Source organism: Zootoca vivipara, chromosome 6, assembly GCF_965207765.1.
Source record: "Zootoca vivipara chromosome 6, rZooViv2.hap1.1, whole genome shotgun sequence".
Taxonomy (NCBI): Eukaryota; Metazoa; Chordata; class Lepidosauria; order Squamata; family Lacertidae; genus Zootoca; species Zootoca vivipara.
This window is the reverse complement of record NC_142589.1, coordinates 71,743,549-71,766,047: the sequence shown is the minus strand read 5'-3', so window position 1 is coordinate 71,766,047 and position 22,499 is coordinate 71,743,549. Positions and strand designations below refer to the sequence as shown.

The following is a 22,499-nucleotide window of genomic DNA, read 5'->3' as shown; positions in this document are numbered from 1 at the left end:
GCATCCAGTTCTGCTGCTGCAGAATTGCCATGGCGTTTCTTCTCTCCGAGCTCCTCCCAGAGGTCATTCCTCCTCTGGTCACTGCTGCGGATGCACAACCTGCCTGCCTGTCTCCAGGCCATGTGATGTAACCCAGCAAGATCTGGAGGGACAAAAGCTGTCTGTTTTAGAACGGAAACACTTCCCTTTTTGCTTTGTTTTGAAAGTTCCTTTTTTGGGTGCCCATGTACAATGGCCACACTTCCATCATCATCATCCACAAACCACAAACACAGCATTAGCCTCCTTTACTTGCATCATTTATTTTATTAGTTTTAAAAAGCTGTATAAAAATGAAAAGAGGTTTGCTTTTTGTAAAAAAAGGCAAAATTCATTGTATCAATGGTGCGTAAAAACAAGCTGCAGGTACCATATTTACAAAATCATTTTCATTCCATAAATTACAAAGCTCCCAATTGTTATTCACAGAATACATAATATATATCTAAATATATATATTATCTGTCATTTTATCAGCAACAACAATACTTTCCCCAACAAGAAGTAGGTCCAGTCAAGCGCCAACAATCCTTCAGCAATATTAATAATAGTAAGAACAATAACAACAACAACTTGATATTAATAACAATAATAACTTGATAAGAGCATCTCTTGAGGTAGGTAAGTATTATTATTGCAGCTGTGTGTATTTCCAGGAAAAAAGGTGCAAGGCAGTACGGCATGTTTATGTGATATATATATATATATATATACATATATATATATATACATATACATATATATATATATGCGCGCATGCATTCAAACTGCGATCCTAGGCATGTCTACTTAGAAGTAAGGCCTGCTGGAGTGAACTGGACTTACTTACTGCCCAAGTACATGCACATAGGATTACAGCTGGGATGAATCTCAGCGCTTGGAAAAAAAACACCAGCCATTTCTAGACCTTATGTCAGACTCAACTCCAACCTTCCCTCCCCCCACCCACTGGTCATGCTGGGAGTTGGGAGTCCAAAGACAAGGTCATCTGAAGGGCTACAGGCTCCCCCAGCCTTTCCTTAAGTTGCAGAAGAGCTTGAAATGTAGGCGAGAGATGCCTGAGTGCATTGCAGAAGCTGGGGGTGGTGGCAAAAGGAGACCTGAGCAGCTACAGCAAGGGAATGAGGCTTTAGCAGAGGGTTGGAGGACCCTGCAGCCCTCTGGGTCACATCAGCCCCCCCCCCCCCGCATGTGCAGCCCAAGGGCTGGGGGTGGGGGCTGAATGGAGCTGGAGTCTGGCAACATCTGTAGGACCACAGATCCCCACACACCTCTGCTCTAATGCTTTTTGACCTTCCTTGTGGTTGCTGCAGACAGAGCGCATTTTCATTCAATGGCATGTTTTCCCATAAAAGTGCAAAAGGGGTCAGCAGGAGCAGCGTTTAGTTCAGGGGTCCCCAGACTTACCGGGCTTCGGGCCGGAGGGCGGGGGAGTGCGCGCCAGTGTGCATGCGCACACGCACACGGTCGGGGAGAAAATCGCCGAAAATCGCTTGTGCGCATGCGTATGGGCCTCCCCCGACCCGGAAGTGCATCGGAAATGACCTCTTCTGGGTCGGGAGAGGCCCATACGCATGCGCACAAAGGATTTTCGGCGATTTTTTGCTGATTTTGAAGATCGCCGCCGCGCCGCGCGCCATTAAGAGCGGGCGGCGGCAGCGGGCGGCGGGGGTCGTCGCGGGCCAGATTGGGAGGCCAATTGGGCCGCATCCGGCCCGGGGGCCATAGTTTGGGGGCCCCTGGTTTAGTTCTAAAGTGCAGGATAAACACACAGCGCCTACAGAAAACCTATTTGAGAAAAGCCACTGAGAATTAGGAGATCGCAGGTCCTTTGCCCCACTGCTTCACATTTCTCTCTATATAAAGAGCTGAAACACACACACACACACACACACACACACACACACACACACACACACTACATATAGTGAATATATATATATGCGCTGAGATTCACACTACGCACACTACACACACACACACACACACACACACACACACACACACACACACACTATATATATAGTGAATATATATATATGCGCCGAGATTCACACTACACACACACACACACACACACACACACACACACATATAGTGAATATATATGCGCTGAGATTCACACTACACACACTACACACACTACACACACACACACTATATATATAGTGAATATATATATGCGCCGAGATTCACACTACACACACACACACACACACACACACACACACACACACACACACATATATATATATATATATATATATATATATATATATATATAACACAGACACCCGCCTTACCCTGCTCTAACCACTGGCAAACACAGCCCTTCCTTTCCGGAAGTGCTTAATCAGACAAATCGGAATGCTACAGTTGTTTAACACCATAGAAACAAGGTCAGCCCAGCCCCTCTCAAGGAACCTCTCCAGACTCAAGGAGGAGTCTTAGGAGCCTGGTGTCCTTCACGAAGGAATACTATGGTTCCCCCCCCCCAAAAAAAACCCCACAACCACCCCAGGCTCTGCCCAGTCTTCAGGATTTGGATGCTCGCTTTGTCAGCCGTTTCAACATGTTGGGGTTGGGTCTCCGGGGAACAGGCATCGTTGGCTGGACGTAATAGTAAGTTAAAGGGAAGTAGGTGAAGACCGGGCCTTGCGGGTGCGGGACCCAAAGCGGAGACGGCGTGCGGTAGCGATGGGGCTCCTGGAAGGGGAAGAGGGGGAAGAGAGGTCAGAATATGACTTCTTAAATATGCAAAATATTGGTGTAGTTTATTAATGCTTGGGCCATAGGCCATTCGCCTGTAAAATAAATGACTACATTACAAAGCCAAACAGAGACCATATAACACCAGTCCCGAAAGACCTACATTGGCTCTCAAGCACAATTCAAAGGGTTGGTGCTGACCTTTCAAGCCCAAAACGGCCTCGGCCCAGTATACCTGAAGGAGCGTCTCCACCCCCATTGTACAGCCCAGACACTGAGGTCCAGGTCCGAGGGCCTTCTGGCACTTATTATTAATTGTTGTTGTTGTTGTTGTTGTTGTTGTTGTTGTACAAAACACTGCATAAAATTACATTCTGCCTAGAAGCAAACGCACAGTACAGAACCAGATTCCCAGCCTCTCTCCTATCAGCTTACCTGTTTGGGGAGATTTGCTCCCCCTGGTTTAATCTGCGATGTCTTCGCGGCAGAACGCTTTCCGGGACCCTCGTCCTCCGAGGAGGACGCGCACTCGCAGGGCGACTCCGAAGGAGACTCGGAGTGATAGTCCGACGTCTCTGACTCGGGCGTTGCTTTGCCGCTGCTGCTGCTTTTTCTTCTCTCCTCCTCCTCTTCCTTATCCTCCTTCACTGTGAAGGGGCGGTTGTTCTCACCAAGCCTGGGGTGGGGGGAGAAGGAAGGTAGGGGTCAGACACTGGAAGGAAGCGCTTTCCCTCTATTTACACTCACAAGCTTCCATTGGAAGGAAGACAGGCAGGTTTTTTATGTTTTATTTTGCAGGCGGGGAACAGTTCCAACGATGGCTTGGTCTTTTTAATGGAAAATGCAAGTTGAATCGAGAAAGCTCAAGTGTGGATCCAGTGAATGGGGGAATTTGTTTTAATCATACATTATAGAAAACAATAAATGCCGTAAAGGAAAAGTTAGAATTATTGTAGATACCGTGCTTTAGAGAAACGTTATCTGAATCCTGAAATGCTGTTCAAGCAGGGAGGGGGGGCTAATTTGCATTTAATCAATCTTACTTTTGTAATGTGGTTGGGGGGGGTATGGAAATAAAGAAGGAAATGAAAATCTATGCTCCAGGTGATCAGTTACATGCGCGTCTACATAACTTTAAGAACTGGTGCCCCAAGTTTGAAAAATACAATGATCTAAATCAGCCTCAGTTTGAACAAGAATTACTGGTGCTCAATTAAAAATCCAACTTTTAACATAAGTACTTTACACAACATGAAGGGGAATCCCTCTTTCGAAGGGTGCTTTCTATTATGACTCACCTACGGGCTTGTTGCTTTTTTAAAGGGACGGTTCCGTCGAATGCACTCACCTGCAGGAAACCTCGCCAGGATCAATCCAGATTGTAATTGCGCCTTTCAATGTCAATGCCGAGTAATCGAGATCACTCTCCATACAGGCTTTCAGGATGGCGTCATCCTTGGTATACTGCCTGTTTATTCGGATGCACCTGCGAGGAAGCAGAGACGATGCAGAAAGGGCTTAGATTTAGAACAAGATTTGGTGATCAGGCACAGCAGGTAAACTTGCATTCCCATACTGGGGAGAAACACCCGCACATCCCAAAGAAGATTAGCATAATTTGCTCTTATTCTTATTCTGCTTTGTCAGAAATTGAAGAGACCTTTTTAGTCTGCTCAAGAGAGGCAAACCAACTATTTATACATATTCAAGGTTGCCAGCACTTCCGTTTTCACATTTTGAATACATCATTTCCTGGGCTGTTGAATCAGCATTTTGAATGCACATTTTTTTAAACACAATGGGTGTGGGGGGGAACCTAGATCCACAAAAGCCCGCGAAAACTTATGCAATACACATAGACCATAATCCCTTTCACCTTACAATTCTAAATATTTTATAACTATAAAAATATGCATAATTATTTAACAAGTATACCCCTATCTATAGCATCTTACAAATCATCATCACCATTAGACTTACTGTTTTTATTGCCCGTCCTTCACCAGTAAGTCACAGTTTAAAATTCAGAATTAAGAACAGTTTTTAAAAGGGGCCATTGTGGGCATAGGGCATGTCCTGGAAACACACGTCACAAGCGTCGAAATGCCTAAACTATTCTGAGGCTGCAATCCCAAATGCATAAAAATTGCCCTGCTCAGTACAGCATCTGGGGTTTAGATAAATAGGTGCTCTGCATGCAGAAGATCCCAAGTTCAAGATCCAGGTGGAGCTGGCCAAGAAACAAACAAACAAACAAACCTGTCTGCAATCCTTTAGAGTCGCTGCCTGTCTGAGTGAATAATATTGGGCATGATGTACCAGTGGCCTGACTCAATATAATAAGTTTCCTAGGTCCTGTTTCCAGCAAACTAGATGTCTCTGGGAAGCAAGACATGAAAGGCTATATAGTTCTCTACTGTGGCTGGTTGCCAACATCCGACACGCAAATCCAACTCCATCTCCCTGCTGCCTCCCAGTTCCATTTCCAGGGCCAACCTAAGATGCTCTGATGTTCGGAACAGCTTAGAACCAGGTTCCCTGACAGACCGTTTCCCCTCTATTTTTGTGAGCTGCCCAGAATGCTTGTGTTATGAGGAGGGCAATATAAACTGAGTGCAACAGTTAAACTCACTATCATAACCGATGCAGGACTATGCTTGCAAATTTGCTCCACCCCCTTATAAAGCCTTATCTGTAGGTTGTGCCCTTTGCAATTGTCTGCCCAGAATCTTATGACCAAATCAATTTTGCTGGGTGAATCTAACATTTCTACTTTTGCTGGCTGACTCGAACATTTGTTCTCGACGTGCGCACACAAAGTCAGAAAATAATTGCCACTAAGCTCAGCAGGATTTGCTTGAAATGAACATGCTCTGCCACTCGGGTACTCTGTGTCCACAGCAATTTGTAATATTATAAAACAAGGACTGCCAGGTTATAATCTGTAGTACAACAAGCTCCAGACAGAGTCCTTGCAAACAAAGCTTCCAGCTGACCTGCAGGCTGGTGACACAGGCGTAGCAGCAGCCAACTGGTTTGTAAACCGCAGTTCTCTATCAGCTACACAAATAGCCTTGAGAGGTACAATACAGTTATTTTGCAGCTAGCTCTGCAAACAACTGCCGCCATAAAGAGGCATCCGATCGTTGCCTCATCCTCGACAAACAGACAGACAAGAGTCGAGGGTGACTAACAATGTCTGGGATCTTGAGGCAAAGCAGGGAACACAACCGCTTGCTCTCAGTCTATTCCTTCCCTTCTCTCCTTTAAATGCGAAATGTATTTAGCCAAGTGGCTAGCCCTCATGGTTATTGGCAAAAAGCACGAGCTCTTTTTATCCCTTTCTTTAAGGCAATGAAAATCAGGAGGGAGTGCAAAAAGTACCCTGTAAGACCACTACTCTATAAGTAGGGTGTCCACGTATAGAACATGCCTCAGCCTATGCTGGGTAGCACTAGTACGATCAGCATGGGTTCCTATTTAGAACAAAAAGAGGAGAAAGGAGATGGGAAGGGCTAGTCTACTCTAGCAGCTGTGTATTGTTTATTTAACTTACATAGCACCATCACTGTGCAGAGTGCTTTACAAAGTCCCTGCCCCAAGGAGCTTACAATCTAACCTTCAGCACTAATAAGGAGCTTGCGGTCCTCTAGATACTGCTTAGCCTGCAACTCCCATTATCCATTATCCTCAGGGCGCAGATCACCATGCCTCCAACAAAGCTGCCTTGAAGGCGGGAAAGGGTGCTGGGGATGTAGCTGGGACGGTGCTGGCCAGCAGGGCCAGCAGGCCACGCCAGACACTCAGGCACCCAGCGCTCCTCTGGGAAGTAGCCACCCGCCCAGCCGCTGCTCCATGCCAGCAGTGCCTCTAGATCCAGACCCCGGCGTGGGGGCGCCATCATGTCGCTCGCCCACCCGCGTGGAGCACCAAGCGCCACCTTCCCAGCAGGAAGCAGCCACCCCTCTACCCCCTAAGGCAGCCCTCTGACACAAACGCCAGGCCGGCCTGCGCACCTCGCTCCTTTCAGAAGGACCTGCCCGGGCTGCGCACTCCCACCAGCAAGCCACGTGGGCAGGCTGCAAAGGCATCCTATGGCCGTAGAGGCACAGAGGATGGGGGGACCCCCGTGGGGGTGGGGGACGCCCAGCGGATCCCTGCGCCACATAAGATTAAGACGGCCCTGGGTGTGGCAACCACCGAGCTGTATGAAGTGTACTCTTTCACCCAATGTAATGTGTGAACAAGCCTGTTGGCATTCAGAAAGGGAACTGATTTAGTGAATTTCTATGCTGCTCTCCATTCAAATGAATCCCAAATCGGGTTAAAATCAGCAGCCCACAAATGTTGAGGTTTTGTAATAACACGATATTTGGTAACAATGTGAATGTCAACTTAATTAACCGTCCGAAAGACTGCTTGCTGAAAACTCTTCCATCAGTTGACAGTATTCCAATTTTAGTTCATAAAAAAAACCAACTTCCTTGTTTACCTGTAAGCCTGCCCTTTGCAGGGTTTCTCTGGATACCAATGGTCCTTGTAGCGCTCACACAGGATCGTGGTCAGGCTCTCCCTGAAACGCTCCAACTTTTCCTTCTCCAGCTTCCGGTCGCGATCCATCACGCGGGAGATGAACCAGACTGCTTTCTCCACTTCCTCCTTCATCTTGGACCCTTCGCTGTGTACGTCCTGGGGGAGAAAAGAAGAAAACCCATTCAGCGACTGAGCCCTACAAATAATGCAGCACAGGGCTCCAGTGTAGGGAGTGGGGAAACTCTCTAAAAAGTCACTTTGTGCCGAAAGAAATGGTCCTTCAATTTGCAAGGAACAGATTCGAGAGAGCTGTGTTCCCGCACAGCACGAGGAAACTCTTTGTTCTAAAAGCTTGCAACACCAGGACCACAAAATAGTGACTCGGGCCTATGAAGCAGAAGTGAGTCACCGAGGGAGAACTTGTAGGGCTGTTACATCAGGGCTCCTGCAAGTGGGTAACAACAATGGCCCAGGCACACAGACGAAAACAGGCAAGGTTGTTGCAGGGGTCACCCAGAGGTCATATAGCCCAACCCCGTCTGCCCTGTTACTCTCATACCAATTCAGCTGAGTAGGCAACCTTTTTGACAAAACACTGGCTCCGAGTTTGGGGAAAACGTTTGAACAAGATGCTTGCGGCCATCTAGGACTCTCTAGCTTGGTATTATTCACACAACCCATCCATCCTTGGGTCAAGGAGGAGGAAGAGAATTACAACACAGCCAAAAGGGCATTTGCGATGGGGGAGAATGCTTGTGGGTCAACATACTTATCAATAACAAACATGTCTCTTAACTATAGCACTCCCCTGTGCCCTAGAGGAAAGAGGTCAAAAACTCTTTATCTTTTTTTAAAAGGGGGAGAGCCTTCTTAGTTAAGGAGAACCATGAAGAAGGTGGGTGAGAAGGCTCTTAACAAAGTTCACAAGGCCCACCCAGTGTCAGAAACTCAGGTATAAAATCTAATCACCAAATGGCACCATGTGGAGATCTCTGGATGCCAGGTTGGTGCCCGACATCTCCATCTGGCTGGCCCCTTTTCTCCAAGCAGTTCACCCACCTCCCCAATTAATCCCAACAACGACCCTGTGAGGTAGGTTAAGGGGCTGTAACTGGCCCAAGGGCAACCAAGTGAGCTTCATGGCAGAGTCCAGGGATTTGAACCCTGGCCTTGCAAGTCCTATTGCAACCCTCTAACCATTATGCCACATTGGCTTGCTAGGGTACTATAAATTAAGCAGGTTAAGAAGTATGAGGGAAGCAAAATGCCACTTTAGAGAAGGATCTTAAATATTTTCCTTGAAGTTTGAATTTGTCTTGTTCTGAATTGTTTTATTTGATGGCTTAACGGGTTGTAAACTGCTTTGAGAGTTTTCCTTTAAAATATAAAACAGTATAGAAATGATGATGATGATGTTGATGAAGAAGAACAAGAAAAGATACTCCATTTTAGTGACTGTAACATAGGTTTTTAAGGTACCATTTGTCAATATACAGTATATTTGAGATTCTAACACTCTATAATGCTCTCAGGTGTGGAGAGACTTTGGCCTTGCAAGTTTTTACCACACTGGTGGGGACTGATTGGAGTTTCAGTTCAGGAGCATTCAGGGTGCCAAAGCTACCTGCCCTACATTCTGCCAGTTCTCTCGATTGATACCGATGGTACAAAGAATTTTACTTCTCCCGCCGATCAATTACCACTCAGGACCACATGAGTGTGTGGTTTTCCCCCTCCCTCCAGCCCCCACCCAAACAGCACACACACACACACACACACTCCAGATAAGAACAACCACCGCTTGGATCCTCAGCCATGCTATTTTGTATGCACAAGCTCTTCCCTCCACTGGGCTGGCCCTCTCAGTTTCCGGGAACAGCTTGTTGCAAGCAGATTACCTGCCATTGACGGGACACAGAAGTACACACTGAGTTGGTTGCAAAAGGTTGCAACAGGAGGGGCTGGGCCTCGAAGCAGCAAAACAAAAAGAGAAAGGGCCATGTGTGGGCTGGAAACCTCTTCCTATCAACACAGGCACGTGACTGGGTAAGTCTGCTTGCGTTCACACACATCCGTACAAAGCTGCGATCTCTTGCACAAGGCAGTTGGGGCAAGGCAAGAGATTTATGGTTTGTTGATGATGCAGAAAGAAAGAAGGCTCCCTCGCACCCAGCTGTGTTTAGCTTGGCTAGAGAGAGAGGCAAATGAATGTTGCAAATCAGGAAATAATGGTCAATGTTGTTGCCCATCATAACCCCAGCCCTATGCTTCCAAAACACATGGAAGCAGGTTCTGCCCCCGAAGCGTCAGCTGAGTGAAATGTGGGCAGAATCTATATAGGAGCACAAGAGTCAGAACTGAACATGACTTAAACAGAGTCACACCTTGGGTCCCTCTGTAACAGTTTTGTCCACAATGACCGACAGTAGCTCTCAAGATTTCAGACAGAGATCTTTCTCCCAGCCTAATGCTGGGAGTTGAAACCTGGCACTTTCTGCATCCAAAGCAGGCAAGCTACGGCCCATTGTGCATGACAGGAGTTTCCTATGATCCTGGAAAGCTAGTCTAGATGCCACACTGTTAAAAACCCAGATATATAAGCTAGGTGTCAAATGGCTCCTAAAACCAAGGTTACAGTTTCCAAAATGGAATGTCTACTGGCCAGTTAGGGGCCCGATGGCTCGTGAGTCTTTATGCTACCTGAAATTTGTTCTGACTGCGAAGAGAAAATATCAAAAAAAAATCTACAGGATGTGGTATTAGTGTGTGGAAACAGGCAAGATCCTAAGGTCCCCAAGCATGCACCTCCAGATAGTGGAGACATCACGCACCACAAGTGGCCGATAGCCCGGTGCAAAATGTGGCCAGTAAGTTTCAAACACTGCCTCTAGTTGCTGCTGGTCTACAGTTCCTATCACCCCCAGAGCCAGGGTTGATATGGGTTGGAACCCAACATGATCTGGAGCAGGCATCCCCAGACTTCAGCCCTCCAGATGTTTTGGACTACAATTCCCATCATCCCTGACCACTGGTCCTGTTAGCTAGGGATCGTGGGAGTTGTAGGCCAAAATATTTGGAGGGCCAAAGTTTGGGGATGCCTGATCTGGAGGGTCATTTGTCCCCCAGCCCACCAGTGCAGGCCTTAGAAGCACGGCATCTTGAACTGCACCCAGTATACAACAGGCCTGTTCTGGTGCTCTAGCAGCAGCAGAGGTAGCCCAAGGCAATGTGGGACTTAAGGCAAAGTCCACGTGGCTGGCACACTTATACGTGTGTAAGTATACTCGCATGCACACACGGGGGGGGTGGGTGGGGGGGTGGGAAATAACCAGCAATCGTTTCACTCACCATCTGCATCTCTTTTGAAAGAGTGCAAAGGTCAGACTCCCAAAGCAGGCCACTTTGCCTGTCTAATGACAGGGCTGGTCTTGACTGATGCAGTACACACGCTTTGTGAACTGCCTACAGACAGCCATCAAAGAGAAGCCTGGATTATAGTACCTTACAGGCTAGCCTTGAGGATAACAAAGGAGAAAGCAGCAAGGCCAGGTGTGAGGAACAGGTGGTGGTTAACCACAACGACCACCATCTCCAGCAAACACGGCCAGGAGGACACACACACACACACACACACACACACACACACACACACACCACCTGAGCAAGGCACCTGCTGGACAGATAAGAATAAAGCACGGCATTATTTGCCAGAAAGGCAAGCCATTACGCAGGTCCCAAGGTTGTAAGGAGGAGAGGCATCTGTTTTTAAGTGTTCACCCACCTCACCCCTCCAAGCCACAAAACCTGCCAAGTATCATTAGCTCAGCAAGCTATCTGCAGCGTCTATCAGCTCACCTGCGTTTATCACCGACTCTGGAGTCACATTGAAAAAAATCAAATGATATCATAGGGAGAGTGAGCCAAAACAATGACACAAAGCAGCTTCCTGGAAATGGTAAACATTGCAGAGCACAGAAACAGGGCACTGGGGTCCCACAAACTACTTTGGAAGTGGAAGCTAATACTGGGCTGGGAAAGGAAGCTTCAATTCCTGGCAAAACATATATGCACATAACTTACAGGATCACCAAAACCAGAAATAAAAAAAATCTTCCCACCAGGGAAGCCGGAAAATCCACCCTAAAAACATTTTTAAAAACCTGACAAACACACCACTTTTTAAAAATATCCAGATTTTTTTTGGATCACTTAAAATGTGATCAGTTCCACTTTGGGGGTTCTTTTCAGCTCCGCAAATATCAAATTTTGGAACCAGGTTGTAACTCGGGTGTGGGGGAGTCCTTGGTCTTTTAGATGTTGCTAGACTATGACTCCCATCAGCCCCAGAAAGCACAGGCAATTGCCAGGGGTGATGGGAGTGGCAGGTCAACAATATCTGGAGGGGCATGGGTCCCCCCACACCTGTCCTAGGACCTCAGATGGCCCAACTATAATGCAGAGGCACGCATATCCAAACCAGTCATGGTTGCTGCCTGAGCAACTGCTGTTTTTCAACTGCCAAATCTGACACCTGTTCCTAGGCACACAAACACACACACACACACACACAGAGAGAGAGAGAGAGAGATAGAGAGATAGATAGATAGATAGATAGAGAGAGAGAGAGAGAGAGAGAGAGAGAGAGAGAGAGAGAGAGAGAGAGAGAGAGATTGTCAGTCACTTCCCACTCAACCTAAGAGAAAAGGTGAACTGGGAATTCCTTTGTGCTCTCCTCTGCCCTCCCCAAATAAAGGGGATTCTGGAAAATGACTTCCCACTTGTCTCACCCCACAGGAATTTTTGGGCAGTGGGGCTTTCCCCACTTCCCTCTTTCGCTTTCTGCCTCACGGGGAACAAAAAGCAAATCTTTCCTCCTCCATCCTCTTTTCAATCCCAGCTAACTTACTGAATGGTTTCTTGCAAGGCACCATTCCTCTCCATTTCAGTGTTCCCCACCTTGCACAATCCACTGTACAAGAGGAAATCATGCTGGCCTACTTGCAAGGTTAGGGTAAGTAGCACCGAGATGTTCTACACCTAGGAAGCACACTAAGTAACACCAGCATTGATCGCAAAGCTAAAGCAGGGTCTGGTTTCAAAATTGGATGGAGGGCAGTGTGTGGAGATTCCTGCATTGCAGGGGGTTGGACTAGATGACCCTTGGGTCCCTTCCAACTGTACTATTTTATAGTCAATGTGTGTGTGGTTTTATTATGATCTTCTGGTGGCTATGCACATATGGAGGTTATCCTATTTATAACCCAGGCATTACAAACAATAACCATGCTTCTAGATTAGGGTTTCCCCAAACTTGGGTCTACAGCTGTGTTTGGGACCACAATTCCCATCATCCCTGACCAGCCAGCTAGGGATTATGGGAGTTGAAGTTCAAAAGCAGCTGGAGACCCAAGTTTGGGAAGCTCAGTTCTAGAGGCTAAAACAGGCATAGGCAAACTGGGCGCTCCAGGTGTTTTGGGACTACAACTCCCATCAGCCCTAGCTAACAGGACTAGTGGTCAGGGATGATGGGAGTTGTAGTCCCAAAACAACTGGAGCGCCCAGTTTGCCTATGCCTGGGCTAAAACATTAATCCAGAAGCTATAAAACAGCAAGCAACTGAACACAACACTTAAAACAGATTTCTTTAGCCTGGGGCCTCCCTCCAGATGTGTTGGACTACGATTCCCATTAGCCTTTGCCAGCACACTGATGGGAATTCTCTCCCCCCCCCAAACCTCTGGAAAGCACAAGTTTGATAAGCAATGACATGGGGATTCATCCTCAACCCTCCCAAAAGTGCAAACAAATTAATTGTTTGATCTCCCAGCAGCTGTCCAATGGCCATTTAGAAACCTTGTGATACAGATGCTAATTTAGCAAGATCCACCCTCTCCTGGGGCAATACAGGAGCCATTCAGAAACAATTGATTTTTTAAATAAAAAATGCTGGTGAGAGGCCAGGGTGAGACACACAGCAGATAAAAAAGAAAGCCTTCAGACACCTTATCTAAGCCCATCAACAATGAAACATGCATTTTATACAGATTGCGTTAGGTGAATACATGGGGATTTAGCAGGCTTTTAATGCATTCAAAAGGGGCACCTTTTCTGTTTAGTTATCTTTTTAGGGAATGGGGTGGGGCCTTAACAGATATTCAGGAATTCATGTCACCTGGAAGGAACAAATGCACCGCAAGAGATGTTCATTGCCAGCCCTTTTAGGCAACCACTTCCCCAAATGCACCATTTAGCTTTATCTTGTGGGCAGGGAAGAGCTACTACCTACTGGGTCACAGCTTGCTGGCGGGGGGGGGGGGGGGGTTGCAATAGCAGGACTGTTGCCATGCAAAGTACATGCAGAATGGTCCCCAAATGCATATTTGCATCCAAAGGTAGCAAGACCATTGGCTTAAGGTTGATGAAAAAAATAAATGCTTTCAAACAGAGACACCAAAATGCAACAAATCACAAAATCTCAAACTGATGTAACCCACTAGGAATTCTTTCCCTCCTTAAGAAAATGGGACTTGTATTAGGGAAAGGATGGGGAAACTGTGGGCACTCAGACTGTTGCTAGACTACAACTTCCATCATCCCCAGGCCTTTGGTCATGCTGCCTAGGGCTGGTGGGAATTGGATTCAACCACATCTGGAGGGCCGCAGCTTCCTCATCCCTGTGAGGATTGAGACACTTGAAGATAATATTAATAATAATAACAATAATAATATTTTTAATATATATGTCCCATCCATCTGGCTGGATTTCCCCAGCCACTCTGGGCAACCTGCAACACATATACAACCACGGAAAAACATAAACCATTAAAAACTTCCCTATACTTAAAAACTTCCCTATATGCAGTTATTTACCGTATACTGCACTTGATTTGACCACTTGCCAGGACATCCATGAATGAGCCTCAATAGCATCTCTCCACCTGACATCCTAGATGCACACACATGCAAAGTGAGTGTGCAGCCAGGAATGGGCAGAACAGCTCACAAGGACCTAACAACAATGTACTGTACACACCAGCCCTAAAAAGCCTAATATTTAGATCTCACCTCTGCAACAAACTCTTTGTTCCAGTCTTGTGTAAGTCACCAAAAACCCCAGCTACCACCTGCCTCAAACACATTCATCAAAGAATGCCAAAGAAGACTAAGAATTTATGTATGTATGCTACAACTGCAGCAAGAATTTACCTAGCACAAGGATGGAAGGAAGAAGAAATACCAATGAAGGAACAATGGCAAGAAAAATTGACGAGCTATGCGAAATGGACAATCAGGACTTTAAGGAAGAATGGGAACTTTTTACAAGTTATCTGAATAAACAACAAAGAGACTTAGAACCACTGGCAGGATTTGAATAAACATACACAATTTTTTAAGTAGAATATGAACTTGAACATTATAAAAATATCATTTACAATGGTAAAACATCCCCAAACTTCGGCCCTCCAGATGTTTTGGACTACAATTCCCATCATCCCTGACCACTGGTCCTGTTAGCTAGGCATCATGGGAGTTGTAGGCCAAAACATCTGGAGGGCCGAAGTTTGGGGATGCCTGACCTGGAGGGTCATTTATGGGAGCTGGGGGAAGTTCCGGGGGGGGAGGGGGAGGGGGAGAAATGGGGGGAAGGTATTTGATTGTAATGTTGATAATTGGTATGGATTTAAAATGTTTACAATAAAAATTATTTAAAACAAAACAAAACACATTCACCAAGAGAGAATCCCAAAAACCATGCCCCCAAAATGTAACTATTTAAGAGGGTATATAAACAAGCCATATTGATTGCATTGCCGGCAGGCAGGCACAAATCCACACTGCATAATGGGAAATCTGGACTCAGCAGGTACGGTAGCTAAAGACAACCCCCAATTCCTCAGCAAATGTAGAAATGGATTTGCAGTACCATTACACCCTTGGGTTCTGTCCTAAAAACATCTTAAAATCTGCTTAGCATTTATATACTTGCTGGGGGGGGTAAGCTCTCCCTGAAAATGGAGCTCCATTGAGAGACACATTCCCTTGGACCTATTCTCCGAGAATGTGTCTTTCAAGGGGAACACCGTTTCCACGGGGCAGTACACCTCCCCAAACTTCCCTCAACAACAGAGAACCCTCCTCTGTTAGCACACAGAGGATGCAAAACAAGGATTCGGCAACTGAAAACTGCAGGTGGATCTGACCAACCCCAGATGCCCAGAGAAGACACCAAGCAGGACCCAGGTGCAAGACCGCTCTCCCCACCTGAGATTCCTGCGCGACATCAAAACAAACAGCTCAATAGATCCCCACACAACACACCGACCAAATCACACAGGAGGGAGCATAGGAATGTGTTTAACAATTTGTTTAACAATAAAGTTCCCAGCGGAGCGAGGAAGGGGGGAGGCAAAGGCCGTTCTCCCGTCTCACTCCAGGCACTGATCTAAATGAAAGTTGCAAAACAAACTACAGGACAGTTTCATCAGCTTTCAGAAAGGAGCAGGAAGGCAATAAAGAGCGTCAGAGGAGGAAATACGCACAGAGTGGGTTGGCAATCGGTAACCTGGGGGAAGTGGGTACCGAGGTCGGGAAAGGGGGAAAATATGGGGTGTCGAGATCGGGCTAGGATGAAGGTCACGGCCGAAAGAGCCGGTAGTCTAAACATACGGGAGTCTTTGGAGCACCTCAAGGCCTTTCGCACCCCAAGGCTGCAAATCCTTTACGCACGTCCCTGGGAGGATGGCGACCCACTGAACTCTGCGTGTCCTTCCGATGGGCACGGGGAGGGTCGTGCAATAACCTTTAAGGCGCCACGAGCCACTTTTTCACCCCCTATGTGAAAGGGGAACGGGGGAAGGAATAGACACGAAGAGGAAAGGAGGATTTGGGAACCAGACAAAGCAATGTGGGGGGGAGAGAGAGAGAGACGCAAAGTTCAGGTAGATTTGAGGTGTGCGATTGTTAAAGACCGGACGCATGTTATAACGCCGCCCGGGAATTAGGGCTGGGAATGCGCATGGAGTGGAGGTGGTCGCCGGTGTAGTGCCGGGATGGCTCCGGGGGGGACGATAAGATGAAACAGGGTTCAGGTAGATTTGAACGCAAAGTTCAGGTAGATTTGAGGTGTGCGATTGTTAAAGACCGGACGCATGTTATAACGCCGCCCGGGAATTAGGGCTGGGAATGCGCATGGAGTGGAGGTGGTCGCCGGTGTAGTGCCGGGATGGCTCCGGGGGGGACGATAAGATGAAACAGGGTTGAGTCAGATCTGGAGGATGAAACTGTGCGGGCGGGGGGGAGAGAGAACGGCACAGGCACAGATAGCAATGCCAGCAATAGAAAATACCAGCGATGGGGAATTTAAAGTGGGTTGGGGACTGGAGAAGGGAGGGCGTCGAAATAAAAAATCCTACACGACCTCTCCCCCAATCCAGGATCCGATGTCTATTTTTAGGGACGGAGATATTACAGCGGGTGGGTCAAATCCAGGAGGAAATGTTTCGGCAATGACGGGGATCGAGAGCGTTCGAGGTAAATAAAAAGTAATTTAAAAAGAAAACCGGACAGCTAAGCAATAATTCTTCGCCCGGGGGGAGGGGGTCGTCGATGCGATGCCAGGAACGTTTGGGGCCGATCTGGAGGTCGGGAGAGTCGGACAGGCAGAAATGAAATTTTGTTTGGGGAGCGGGGAGGGACTATCGGGGAGAGAAAGGTAAGACGATCGGGGAGTGGGGAAGCGGGGGGGGGAATGAGAAATCCAGGGGGAAAGCCCGATCCATACCAAACAGAAAACCAACCGGATCGGCCCCCTTAATTCAGTGGAAAGAGGAAGCTCTATGGGAAACGTTTTAGGAAGAACGAGGGTCTAGCGGAGGTGTGCCTCAATCCCTTGAAGAAACCCAGAATTCCAGGAATAGTTTCCCCATCGCAACCGCCAAACACTCCCCTGGAAGGAGACGGAAGGAAAAAACTCCAGCTCTCGAGGGGAAAAAAAGAGGTACCCGGAGTAAAGAACCCCGCATCGAAGCGCCCCGCTTCGCCCCCGCATCAGCCTTACCCGACAATGCAGCGTGCGCGCTCTCTCTCGATCTCTGGTCCTCTCCGCTCTGCCCGACCACGCGGCTGCCTTGTTTCGGTCTCTTGGGTTTGTGCGCGCCTCTTCCTGGATCCTCTGACTTATGAGAGGCGGGACCAAAGAGCGGGGGGGGGAAGAGGCGGGGGTTCCCTGCGCGGCCGCCGCGTCAGCGACCATAAAAGGAGATCCTGGCCACGTGGGACCTTCCAGCGTGCAGGGCGAGGGGTAGAAGGTTTGGGAAGGGCGGGAGGGAGACGTCACAGGGGGCGTGACCGGCAGTGCTGCGGGGGGTGCTTCAATTTGCTAGGCGCTGTACAGATCTCTGGACAAAGAGATCAACATGACAATAGGAGGAAAGGGCGGGTGGGAGAAGAAAGGGATTCTTTCTAATTTAATCTATTTAATTTCTACACACCCCTTATCTTATCTGAGGATCACAGGGCAGTTTGCAAAAGAAAAGCACAAAAATGTATGGCATAGTAACAGGCAAAGCAATAACACCTCCCCATTGCAGTTTATATGTATACAGTGCTTTTTTTCTGGGGAGACGCAGGGGAACGCATACCTCTAAACGTTTTGTGAATCTTTGTACTTTTGTCCATTTACTGCATTTATTTTTCCCCATTTGAACTATAAAATGGTGATTTTCTTGAGTCAAAATGAGAGTACTCCTAAACATTTTTTTAGAAAAAAGCACTGTATGTATGTAATATTATTTATTGAAATATAAAAAGTACATAATTTCAAGTGCACAGAGTAAGATAAGATGCAAAGAAGAAGAAAAAGAATAGCACCCATGCAGAAAAACAAAACAGAACCGGGAGGGGGAAAACTTGTATACAGTACATTGAAAATAATAGGTTATTGTAGTTAACCGATGTATTTATAAAAATAATGTTATTATATTAGATAACAATTTGATTGGTATCCAGCTGTCTCAGGACTACTAGTACAGTGGTACCTCGGTTTATGAACTTAATCCGTTCTGGAAGTCCATTCTTAAATGAAAACCATTCTTAAACCGAGGCACGCTTTCTCTAATGAGGTCTCCAGCCGCTGCTCTTCCATCGTTCGGATTCCGTTCTTAAACCAAAGTAAAATTCTCAAACCAAGACACTATTTCCGGTTTTGCGACGCTTGTAAACCAAATCGTTCTTAAATCGGACTGTTCTTAAACCGAGGTACCACTGTATTATAGATAAGGATCGAGGTGTGACTGTCAAGGCTTCAGGCTCCTAGAACAAACGTTGCTGTACTTGGAAATGAGCTTTAGTAGGAACAGGTACATTTTGTTTAGTTACCTTGTTTCATTTATTACATTTATTTAAACATTGCTCTTCCCTCCCAGAGGATCCCAGGGCCGCAAACATATCTGTGATACAATAATACAGCTGAAAAAGAAGGGAAGCGTATTTTAAAACATGGGGAAGCCTCTAAAAATGATTTTAAAACAATAAACTTAGAGAACAGATTTAGAAGCAGGTGAAATCAAATAGTGTGTCCAGATTGAGCCTGTTTAGGCAGGCTGATTTAAGAATGAAATGAAAAAGAAGGTGCAGGATTAGGCCAGTGGCCCATCTAGACCAACTTGGGAAGGTGTCGTGGAGACGTGTGGAATAGGGAACTGGAAGTTGTTATAAACAAATTGCTTTAGAATCCATATGGAATGTTTCCTTGGATGTGAAATTGAGATTGATCTGGCAAAAAGTAGCATTCCAAGTATATTGGACTCGACAATGTTTGTATAGAAGGGCATTCGTACAGATGTCAATTGAGGCATGTGGTTTGGCTTTGTCAGATTCTTTTTGGTCCAAAGTTGTTGCCTGCATCAATTTGGTATCGGTGAAAATCTTTCCTGTTTGCAGATGACCATGTGCTTTTACATTGATATTCCTGTAGGATGGGGATGGATGGTAGGGCAACAAAAGTGGACACTGCAAGCCCTTATGGTTGCAAAAGAGATTTTATACCTGGACCACGGAGGAGAAACCCCCACTGCTCAATATGCAATGGTCTGAGGATCGCACAGTTCTGGCTACAACACACTTGAACACACTTCATTTCGTTTTACGTCAGTACCTATCTTATAAGGGCTTATATTCTCTTATATCAGAGGTCAGCAAACTTTTTTAGCAGGGGGCCGGTCCACTGTCCCTCAGACCTTGTGGGGGGCCGGACTATATTTTGAAAAAAATTATGAACGAATTCCTATGCCCCACAAATAACCCAGAGATGCATTTTAAATAAAAGGACACATTCTACTCATGTAAAAACATACTGAATCCCAGGCCGGATTTAGAAGGCGATAGGGCTGCATACGGCCCCCGGGACTTAGTTTGGAGACCCTGTCTTATATGTTTCACTTAAGATGTATGGACTGACAACAACCACCAGTGCATCTGCGGCCAGTCCTGATTTCCTCTTGCTAATATCCAGAGGAGGCACACCTTACTCGAAACACAGCTAGGCCATGACTTTTCTAAACGGCCTCGGCCCAGTATACCTGAAGGAGCGTCTCCACCCCCATTGTTCAGCCCGGACATTGAGGTCCAGCTCCGAGGGCCTTCTGGCGGTTCCCTCGCTGCAAGAAGTGAGGTTACAGGGAACCAGGCAGAGGGCCTTCTTGGTAGTGGCAGCCGCCCTGTGGAACGCCCCCCCATCAGATGTCAAGGAAATAAACAACTATCTGACTTTTAGAAGGCATCTGAAGGCAGCCCTGTTTAGGGAAGTTTTTAACGTCTGATGTTTTATTGTGCTTTTAATTCTGTTGGGAGCCGCCCAGAGTGGCTGGGGAAACCTAGCCAGATGGGCAGGGTATTATTATTATTATTATTATTATTATTATTATTATTATTATTATTTTCTCAATTTGGATTGAAACTGATTTTGGGGGAGAAGATAGATCAAGATGGAATATTTTGACAGGATGGGCATGGGTTTGTGTCCAATGCCATGCGTACTCTGCTTCCCAAACCAGCAGTGGGAACACACTGGATGCAGAGTAAACAGGAGTGTGTACCCAGCCTGTGCAGAAGAAGAAAATAGCAAACAGTTTCTGTGAAAAGTAAATGCATTACAGCACAATCCTGTGTCTACTCAGAAGTAAACTGTACTGAATTCAATGGGGGCTTACATCCAGGTAAATTGAGTTAGGGCTGCAGCCTTAGTTTATTGAGGTACCCTTGGACTCCTCCTTTGTCTCTTACCTAATACCTGTGTTTGCAAATACATGTTCCTCGCAGTCCAGGCTCACCTTTATGTTTACCATGTTACTCGAATGGCACAACAGGCACTTAAAATGCATTTCCAGGAGTTTCTGTGTTAGTCTTTTCGCAGCAAAGGGCTGCAAAGCGTCCTGTGGCACTTTAAAGTTCTCGCTATTTACCACCCCCACCAACCCATGTATAAAAATACCTATAATTCAGAATAATGCTTCATGAATCTGTAGTACATGAAAGCTTATGCCTCATTTATTTGTTTTTTTATTCTGAAAAATCTTTGTCTTCAGTTTTTCTGGGAAGAAAATTAGAAATGGGAGCACAACAATTTTTTTGCAGTTGACAAAGTAATGTATCCACCGATCAATACAGCTCTTCCTTTTTGTCATTACACAGGTTCTTACAAGTGTTGCCTAGTCCAAGAAACGCTCTGCAGTCTCCCATCTTATTTAAGGAGCATCAAATGGATTCCATACCTGGCCAAAACTGTTTGGATGCTATATTAACACCACACATGTGCACATAAAGCTCTGAGAAATTAGAAGTTATCGTGTTCTTCTTTTCAATTTGACCCCTACCCAAACACATGCTTTATGTTAACTTCCACAATTAAGAGAAACCACACCAGGGTTTTTGCATTACGTACTTGTAATATATATTAGGTTTTGGGGGTTTTAAGGTATAACCAGAAGACCTTTTGCTGTTTTGGAAATATGGAGACAGCAAGGACCTCTCCCCCCCCCCCCCCGCCCCAAGACCCATTGAAGAGTGAGGAAGTAAGTCTAGGAAGGGGCCAATTACCCTTGGGGGCAAATGGGGTCAGGAAGAAGAACATTCAGTAATCTAATCAAGTGTCTGATTAGCTCAGGCAGATCTGCCAGATTATCCCCACTCAATCTGCAGAGGTGAAGATCCACTCAGCTCTTGGAGCTCTATTCAGTGTGGAGTTGTTAATTGTGCCCCCAGGGCCCACACTTTAAGCTTACAGTGTTCAATTCAGAATCTAAAATCACCCAAGTGCAATGCCATTGATGATTCGAATACTGCTGATTTCAGCAGCCCATATTAACCAAGAGAAGGAAACTTCTTTTCTTTAAATGAAATAGCTTTGTTGAAAGAAGAAATGTTTCTTGTCACTTGAAAATTCCATGCAGCTCCCTTTCAAACATCTGTAACAGTCTGTTTTTAGCAAAATAAAAAAATTCCTTCAGTAGCACCTTAAAGACCAACTAAGTTTATATTTTGGTATGAGCTTTCGTGTGCATGCACACTTCTTCAGATTCTGAAGAAGTGTGCATGCACACGAAAGCTCATACCAAAATATAAACTTAGTTGGTGTTTAAGGTGCTACTGAAGGAATTTTTTTATTTTGCTTCGACTCAGACCAACACGGCTACCTACCTGTAACTAGTCTGTTTTTAGACGCAACAAAGAAACAGGGCAGGGTGATAGTTCTGAGTACTGTAGTTTGGAGTGAATTTAAATCCTTTCCTATAACTGCACCAACCCACCAGGGAAACATGACCTTTTCTGCCTTTTGCGAAGCAAGGATGGGGAACTTGCCATGATAAAGATGTTGCTGAGCCACAATTCCCATCATCCCTGCCTCCTGGTACCTAATACTGGCCAGGACTGATGAGAGATTGAGCTCAGCAACTTCTGGAGGGCCACAGATTCGTCAGCCCTGCTCTAGTCAGGAGAATGTAAGAGGAGCCTGCGGGATCAGGCCAGTAGCCCCTCTCTAGTCCAGCATCCTGTTCTCACAGCAGCCAACCAGGTGCCTTTAGGAAACTTGCAAGCAGGACCAAGCCCAAGTGCTCCCTTCCTTCCTGTGGTTTCCAGAAAATGATATTCAACACTTTGCTGTCTCCAGCTGTAAAAGCACAGCATAGCCGTTGCAGCTAGTTACCATGCATAGCCTTGCC

The 22,499-nt window shown here is 46.3% G+C and overlaps 1 protein-coding gene and 1 long non-coding RNA gene across 2 annotated transcripts; one reads left to right on the top strand and one right to left on the bottom strand.

Moving 5' to 3' along the window:
- Window positions 1–283: 283 nt before the first annotated feature.
- Window positions 284–17,461, bottom strand: LOC118087767 (protein BTG3). Its single transcript, XM_035120729.3, has 5 exons — window positions 17,339–17,461; window positions 7,241–7,437; window positions 4,097–4,234; window positions 3,184–3,424; window positions 284–2,745 (listed from the first exon to the last, which is right to left on the bottom strand). Exons 2-5 carry the CDS (start codon window positions 7,411–7,413, stop codon window positions 2,575–2,577), a joined length of 723 nt encoding a protein of 240 aa, XP_034976620.1. The 5' UTR covers window positions 7,414–7,437; window positions 17,339–17,461; the 3' UTR covers window positions 284–2,574.
- LOC148685428 (uncharacterized) lies at window positions 9,227–21,118 on the top strand. Its single transcript, XR_015950688.1, has 2 exons — window positions 9,227–9,327; window positions 20,971–21,118. It is a non-coding gene; the product is annotated as an uncharacterized LOC148685428 (long non-coding RNA).
- Window positions 21,119–22,499: the final 1,381 nt, after the last annotated feature.

Bases quoted from the DNA above. Each gene is read 5' to 3' on its own strand.
- LOC118087767 (XM_035120729.3), bottom strand. From the start codon at position 7,413: ATGAAGGAGGAAGTGGAGAAAGCAGTCTGGTTCATCTCCCGCGTGATG. The intron at 3,425-4,096 runs GTGAGTGCATTC...CCCCCACCCCAG, and splicing joins CCTGGCGAGGTTTCCTGCAG to GCTTGGTGAGAACAACCGCC. The intron at 2,746-3,183 runs GTAAGCTGATAG...TTCCCCTTCCAG, and splicing joins GAGCAAATCTCCCCAAACAG to GAGCCCCATCGCTACCGCAC.